This window comes from Carya illinoinensis, chromosome 7 (assembly GCF_018687715.1).
Source record: "Carya illinoinensis cultivar Pawnee chromosome 7, C.illinoinensisPawnee_v1, whole genome shotgun sequence".
In the NCBI taxonomy this organism is placed as follows: Eukaryota; Viridiplantae; Streptophyta; class Magnoliopsida; order Fagales; family Juglandaceae; genus Carya; species Carya illinoinensis.
The window spans coordinates 4,042,475-4,050,979 of record NC_056758.1 but is presented as its reverse complement, the minus strand read 5'-3'; the positions used below and the strand labels follow the sequence as shown (position 1 = coordinate 4,050,979).

Genomic DNA, 8,505 nt, shown 5'->3' with positions numbered 1-8,505 from the left:
AAGCACTTACCCATTTCTATCCTATGCTATATGTGAATCTTGTTTGTCCGTTTTGTTACCTAAGAATGATCTACACTGTCAACAGAAAAGCAAATGAAAGGAAGAATTAAAACATTAGAATCTTTCATTTAGTCAAAGATTGCAGGACACATCCAAGAATCAATACCATTCTCAGTAAGTAAAGGGAAAATAAAAACAATGTGAAATGAAGAGATGAGGTGAGGATTGTCAAATGGCAGCCTAGGTTTGGAATTCATTGTGGTAGATACTGCAGGTGCACAATTTAAATAAATTGCAAGTACATATTATTAGATATGTCGCCTGGGACAGCCAAAAACAATGTACCATAAGAGAAACTGACATAAAATTTAACTTGAGCTTTAAATGTTGCACCTAAGATTCAGAAATTTATGCTGCTGTTAGTAAATAGACATGTACCTTGTTCAGAACACAGATATGCAGGATCTCAATATTGTATTGTTTATGCATAGGTCGTTCAAAATCACAGCTTTCAAGCCTCAGTTGACTAGTCTTAGCTGTTGCTAGGCAAGTATTTTCGGAGAAACCTTAGAACCTAAAGCTTTATACCCAAGTTTAGAACTGTTTTCTTCCTATTCCGAAAGGTTTTTTTCCTTGTATTTCTCTACCTCTTTAACCCTGCAAATGCACAAAATTTCAAGAATACCTGGCCGCCTACAGTTCATTCAAGTTGCTTCATAAGGGAGATTATCACATTCCTGGTATTCCCACGAGGCAACCCGACAAACTAGCTATATTCATGCATGGGAATTTTCCAAATCTACCGTAGGATTTATTCAAGACAATGAAAGAGCAAAGGAGAGAGATAGGGAGGGGGGTTGTTAAATGAAGGCACATGGATGCATGTGAATTATGGTGTGCATGGAAAGGAAGAAATCAATGAAAACTACAGAGACAATTGTGATATGTTTGGACAGGCAAGCTCACAATAAAAACAACAAATGTGTGGTCCTTTCGAGTACTGATTCAACAATTTTGGCTCCCAAAACCCTTACAAAGGAGGATGTAATTCTTCCTACTCTACCTGTCTCGATCTAAACATCGACGGCTGGGCAGTCTCGGTTGCGCACGTGTTTGCCCTTGAAACTGGGAAAAAAAGGGTGTCATGGAGACGCCATTTCTTACTGTTGACAACTGTGGGGCTCGGTCCCCAAAATGCTTTGTCTTCCACCTATACTGTTTTGTTCCCATAACAATGCCAGATGAACGAAGAAGCTTGAAAAGCCAAACATAAAAGTAAAAATCTTTTCTTTTATATGACGGAGATGAAGAGTATCAAGAATCTATGTAATTTTTTATAGATAAAGAGGAAAAAATACAATTTGTAGACCTCGTAATATTAAGGAAAATGCTTGTATGTCCCTTCTATTTGCCCCCTCAAAGTGACCGCTGGTCACAAATTTTTTTTTTTAATATTTTTTTTTTACTTAATGATTAAGGAAGTGATTTTAAGTGTATTGATATTTTTTTTATATTTTTTAAAAATGTTTAAATATATAAAAAAAATGTGAAATGAAAAAAGAAACAAAAAAGAAAAAAAAATTTACAAAGGGCGGCACGCCCAGCGGTAATCGCTGGGCGGCATAGTAGCATCGCCCTAATATTAATATCTCTAGACCCCATGGCAATGTGAAAGGGTTTTTGGTACTCACATGCAAGCCATTGTATGGGGGTGGGGTCAGGGGTCAGAAGCACTAGAAATTGTAGGGCCTATAGGGCACATGATGTGAGGCTGGCTTTCATAGACCAGTTTGGCCTTTGCTCTAAGTTTTGGGGTTTGGGAGTTAAAACCATTCCCCTTGTAACTAGCAATTTCGTATCTCACAATAATATCCAAATCTACAAAGAGGATCTCACTCTCAACTTTCACCTAATAACTTCCCTTTTCTTTTTCCTTTTCTCTTATCTTCACGTGCTGGAGCCGATACCCAAAGTTTATCACATTGTTGGCTTCATTCATGTCGGGGAAGGCTTACCTTTTTGGCACAGAATAATCTAAATGGAGAAAGAGAATACCAAAAACTGTATTGTATTTTAGTATACAAGATGGCCTTATTTAGAGGAGAAGGCTCATAGGTGAGTGTATCTTATAACTATTAAAAAACAGCACGGTCAAAACAAAGAAGCCTACTATATAAACCAACAGAGTTTTAGAATGAAAAATGTAAGGTCTGCACATGGAGTTTATAAAAAAAAAATTTACACACTGGTGTGGCTTAATACAATACAGTAAATCTACAGATAAAGCATTTCTCTTTTGCAATACTAAGAAGGATTTCATTTTCCATTCATAAAACTATAACTTAACCTTATATTTTGCACCTCGAGTCATCACAAGTTTCCATTTACACTAAACTACAAGTATTTTTCAATTCACACCCTCAGTTTAGATTTGATTATTAAAATAGTGTCACGCGACTGATATTTTATTCATCTTAGCGATCAGATCTAAACGATGGTGCAATCTAAAAAATATTGGTAGTTTAGAATGTAAATTAAAGTTTCTTTTTTTTTAATATATAAATTAAGCTACAGTCTTGTAGAGAGTGTTGGCAACTATGGAAGGACATGGTGGCACTTCCAACCGTTGATAGAAGACGGTGTGGGTATGATCCAGGGTCTAATTATTCTAAAAACCTTGGTTGCCTATAGAAAGGTTTGAAAAAAAAAAAAAAACATGACAAGGGAGAACAACAATATTTGAAGGACATTGGAAGTTTAATGGAAACACATATGTATGAACAGCAATGGGGACATTAAAATCTGATTGCCATAACTTGTCAGGAAACATTCTACAGTCAGTAATGGGTAAAAACCAGAACTCCTTTGTTTTGAGTAGAAGCAATAAAAATGGGCAAAATCAATGTAAGACCAAGCTGTCTTTTAGGCCAAAAAAAAATTACAAACAATTTGTGAAGCGCACGGCAAAAGAGAGGATAGAGCATCCCAACAAGAACTCGTTACAATTATTGCAGAAATGCAAGTAAAAAAATAGAGACAAATGAAGGCTTTGGTCTTGGATTTCTTTGGCCTAGTAGGGTAGGGTTCTGTTTCTCTCTTACATTAATGCCTAAAGCCATTTACTATGATGACTTTGTTTAAGAAATCTTACAATTTGGTATGTTTTCTGTTTGGAATTTAAGGAAATGCTTCTTTTGAGGCCCACACTTGAAGCTCTCTGTTACCTTTTTTTTTTTTTTGTTTCTTGGATCTGAAAAAGTTACAAATAATTGATCTTCTTTCTACTTGACCCAAAACACTATAGATTGATTATTGATTCATACAAAGGAAACCCATTGGCAAAAAATAAGGAATTATTGAACAACTTTTGGATAATTAACTTTATTAAAAACAAATTTCGCCAGACAAAATCTGTCGACGGTCGGCTCCTCGTGATTACAAGTTCCAAACAAAACCCCAAAATCTTTTATCGTGCAGACATACCCGTTCGAAGAGAATCAAATTGGGTAGCATAGCATATTCAATTCAATTAAAGAATAAATTATTTATAAAAAAAAAAATTAAAGATAGTGGATGGAGCTCCAAAGGAAGAAAAAGTCATGTACACGATGAAATGCATGAATTTATAAATTCATAAACAATATTTAAAGGGGGAAAATTAAAGGGAAAAAAAAACTAAGGACACCTGGCACGGTAAAGCCAAGGTCTTACGAGTCAGAGGTCGAGGTGAGCCGGTCGACCGGCGAACCGGTGAGGAGCTCGGTGAGTGCGGCCATGGCTCGGACCTGCATCTCCAAAGCCGAAATGTAATCGGTCGTTTCTTCCAAAAGGTTCGGGAACGAGACTTTCCGACAACCGGGAACCAAACGGCTCAGTACCTTCGCTTTCCTCTGCAGAGCCGGTATAGACCGCTTCTTCTCTGGCATCTTCGACCGGATAGAGCCCGTCACCTTCGCCACCCTCGCCTTCTTGTGCTTCATGTTGTTGTGAGCGAGTCTCAACCTGAGCCGACTCGCCAGAATCGCCCGGCTCCAACGAGTCCTACCCTTGGCCGCCACAGCCAGAACCCCGTCCGCCGCATCTCGGATGTCGCGGCCAGAGGATACCTTATTCTCAGGCGAGGAATTCCGGCGGACCTGCCGGATAGCCTCAACAAGCTTTGTGGAGTAGATCCTCTGCTCCGATTCGGATCTCCATCTGGTGTGGTCTATCGTATCCGGATCTCGCAGTTCGTCCCCGGTTTTCCTCCGCTTTATTCGCTTCGACTCCTCAAAATTCGTCTCGGATATGGAAGACGCCATGGAAAGCAATCCAACAGAAACCTTTGGAAGTGCGAAAGCTAACAACAAACTTGCTAATAAATATATACCTGCGGATCACCAAAAACAAGCAGCTGTTAAAAGAATGGCCAGATATCGATTTACCCGACGACATCGATAAAACAAATTCTGTAGCAGTAAAGCATGATTCAAAAGAATCTGGCTCGGAATGTATATAGAATATACCTCCGGAGAGGAGGAGGAGAAGGAAGAGAATAGAGATGGCTAATAGTTTAGGAGTGAAATAGGGTTGTGTCTCGTGGAAGTTTCAGTTTCGCGTCTCTCAGAGAGAGAGAGAGACAGAGATGGAAGGGAAGAAGCAAAGAAACAAAGGCAGGCTGAAAGGCGTGGATACGGTTTAAAAAAGCAATCACGGGAAGAGAACCACGCGGCGTTACGAAGAGAATTTAAAAATTGGTTTAATTGAGAAATTAGAAACTGAATTTATGTGATTTTATAATCGAAATTCGTTTTCAATTTTTGTAATTTTGTATTTATGCAAAATTGGTAAATGAATTTTAATAAATTTTTATCCTTATTAATTTTATTATTAGAAAATTAACAGCGTGATCGACACGTGGCATTTATACGTCATGTGTTAATCTTTGATGAGTTTTGTTATATACAAGTACAGTCACATACTAATCTGTATACTAATACTGATTCATTCATACTTAAAATTTAAATTAACATTGTTTTTAATAAAATCTACTTTTTGACCAATCACATCATATTAGTGCACAGATTAGTACACAATTGTGCTTGCAACTATATTTTTCCAAAATGAAAACACAAGTCTCTACATAAAAATTCTCATATTAATTTTGCATTTAATCCTTAAAAATAACAAAATATATAATGAAAAGTCGCATTATTCTTTTTTTTTTCTCTAAACTAAAACGAGTAATAATACATATGTAATTATTTTATAATTTTTTTAGAACTTATTTTTTAACAACGAATGAAATCATGCCACTTCATTAAAAATAAATTTTAATATTAGAAACTTACCCTCCATTTTATATAAAGTTAAAAAAAATTATCAAATTATGATTTTCCAACAAAAATTTCAAAGTCGGCACTTGAGTTAATGAATTAATGGTAAACTAACATCTTTACTATTTTTTTTTTTTAATATGTGAATATCCAAAAAGCATTAAACTTTGTGTTCATACATGATATTTAAGAATTGGGATTAGAAATTATGTGAACTTTGGTGGTAGACTCATTATTAGGTCCAACTCCAAAATGTAATCATCATTCATGATGATTTAGTTCGGGAGAAGCTTGAATTTTCTTTTAGTAACGTTTATTTAGTGTTATTAGCAAAAATCATAAATTATTTAATTAAATTTCTTTTCTTATTTACAAGTCGGTATGAAAGACACGCTCTACACTCTAATCATGAATCATATTTTAAAAAAATAAAATTTCTTTTGCAAACTAACTTGTGTCATATTAGTAGATAAATTTGAGATTTACATAAATTATAATGAATCTCGCTTTCTTTTTTAAGAGGAAGTGTTCGGGATTTAGATACCTTAAAATTATATTTTGCATTGCTCTAGGTATATCAGTTGATCACTTGGCATGGATAGAGAGTGAGAGATGGTGACCTTTGAGTGTCGATTAGGGTTAGTTTTAAAGTAACATTAAATTGGATAAAGTATCCATTCTTTTTATTTTTATTTTTAATAAAATGTTTGGGTTTGGATAATCTATTAATGATTCATATTCATTGATAAGAGGCTACTTTTGTCTGGTGGTTAAGTTGATAAGCCTATTTTCACGTGGGAGTATGCCCAATGATATGGACTTCAATCCTATTGTTTGTTTGAATTAAAAATAAAAGATGAGAGAGCATCATGTTGTGAGATGTATACTTTTAATTGGTACAAAATAATTAGCCTTTGCACACAAGTTTTATTAAATAATACAAATAGACTAGTGCATTAGGAGGTAAAGATCACCCCATGTCATTACCCATATTCAATAGAGTAACGCTACGTATAGTTATAGAGTACGCAAATTTCATGTAGTCACTTTAAAAAAAAAATCTATTATTAAAAAATTAACTTTTTTTCATATAAATCTTGTATTTATTCATTTTTTTTAAAATGATTGTACAATATTTACATACTTACGATTGCAACTATAATTTCTCTATTCAATATCAGGTGATTTGTACAATATTGATGGTGGACAACTTGCCCATTTCTTTGTACTTTTTCTATTCATTTATATATAAATATATATAACTATTTATTAAAAAAATATATTTACAAGTTATTTATTGACACATCAAACGCATCGGCGAGTATAAAATACAAAATAAAGTTTTCAAAACTTCCTTCGACCCATCTATCGATAGGACTAGTATCCGTTAAGCATGTGATTATCACATACTTTTTTAAAAAGGAAAATGCTAGTATGCTACTTGAGTTTGCCTCCTCATTTTGATCGCTTATTTAAATTTATTTAATTTATTTTTTAACTTACTGATTAAGAAAGTGATTTTTAGAGTATTGATATATTTTTTGTTCTATTTTTAAATATGTTAAAAAATATAAAAATAAAAAAATAAAAGTGAAGATTTATGCTAGAGGGCACAAGCTGGGCGGCATGCTAGCACTGCCCATTTTAAAAATCAAACTTTAAAACTAATATGTGTCTCTTTATTAACAAAAATCATGTGCTTGTCACATACTCGAGAAATGCATGTCAATTTTTTAAATGGATAGGAGGAAAGTTGTCCTAAAACATATTGTTATTGTTTACATACTTAGTTGTAAGTAATTGAAAGCTAACTCAAAAGAAGAAGAAAAAGACAAGTTGGATACTAGAAGAGTAATTCTCATCGGTCACTCGAAAAATTAAAAAATATATATATATTTTTATCAATAGGGCAAATAGATAAATTTGTTTATATTGTGAATGCGATCTTTGCAGGTGGCATGTTCATTCAATCAAGCTACCTTCAACACAAAGTTAAACAAAAATGTTGTGACAATTAATAAAACATTGATTAGGTCAACAAAAAGGGCTAAATTTGCATTCGGTGAGACATAATTATTTATAAAGGAACTTAGGGCAAGTGTTTGGTGGTATTAATGTTTGAATTTGTACGTCACCTGGCTGTTCAAGTGTGTTTGCTGTGTACCATGCCGCCACTTATCGGACGGTCAAGATTGAATTATAAAATTTGGAAAAATAAATAAATAAAACATGGGATAATACTTTTCATTTTTTGGGTATTATTGGATATATATAAAGTAAGTAAATTTGAGCTTGATGATGACGTGGACATGGGTGATTGGATAATAATGTGTGTGTTGTCTTCTGTCTTTAGGCTTTGGCATTTGGGGGGCCAATGGAATTTGTTTTTATGCTGAGTAATGATTAGTGGTTGAGGCACCGAATATAAATTATAGATAAGAGAATAAAAAAAAAAAAAAAAAGCAAAGCATGTAATTGTTTTAATATGCTTTTGGGAATTTATTTATTTATTTATTGAAGGCTTTGCACTCACCTCATTCCCATTTTTCTTTTGTCTTTTGCAATAGGTTTTTAATGAAAAATAATATTTATAAATCTCTATTTATTAATAAATTAAACAGATCATTGATGCTAAGTTTGTTTCATCAACTAATATAAAAATATTTATATTTTTTTTTCATTTTTTTACGATTAATATGAACTTATGATAAATAGTATGTTTGCGCGAGAGAAGAGGGTGTACAACTCAAATTTAAATCATGTCCTACCCTCAAATGATGGTACATTCATTGTGTGACATACTTTTGACTTTTAATTTATCAATGATGGTAATGAAAAAGAGAGTAAATGGTGGTATGGTGAGACACAAACCTTGGTAAATAGTCTCTAATAATTAGATGTGCACAAAATCAGCAAAAGAAAAGCAACATACATTTTTGATGTCATAACTAGTAGAGGGGAAAAAAGGATTTTAAGCTTCAGATAAGCCACATTGCCACTAACATGCCAGAGAGGTTGCCTCCTTGAGGGAGACAGATTTCAATCTCACAAATAGTCAATCCAGTCTTCAATAGAAAAATCACTCTCTCTCTCCCTCTCTCAATTATATCTTGCTCTTTCAGAAATCCATGCACAGTTAATAGCCATATAATGAAGCAAATTTACTTTTAGGATATGCTAAATAAATGCA

General features: G+C 33.7%; 1 protein-coding gene across 1 annotated transcript; it reads right to left on the bottom strand.

The window, feature by feature from the left end:
- Positions 1–3,502: 3,502 nt before the first annotated feature.
- Positions 3,503–4,676, bottom strand: LOC122314683 (transcription factor bHLH149-like). Its single transcript, XM_043130191.1, has 2 exons — positions 4,506–4,676; positions 3,503–4,369 (listed from the first exon to the last, which is right to left on the bottom strand). Exon 2 carries the CDS (start codon positions 4,299–4,301, stop codon positions 3,708–3,710), a length of 594 nt encoding a protein of 197 aa, XP_042986125.1. The 5' UTR covers positions 4,302–4,369; positions 4,506–4,676; the 3' UTR covers positions 3,503–3,707.
- Between the last annotated feature and the right edge of the window lie 3,829 nt (positions 4,677–8,505).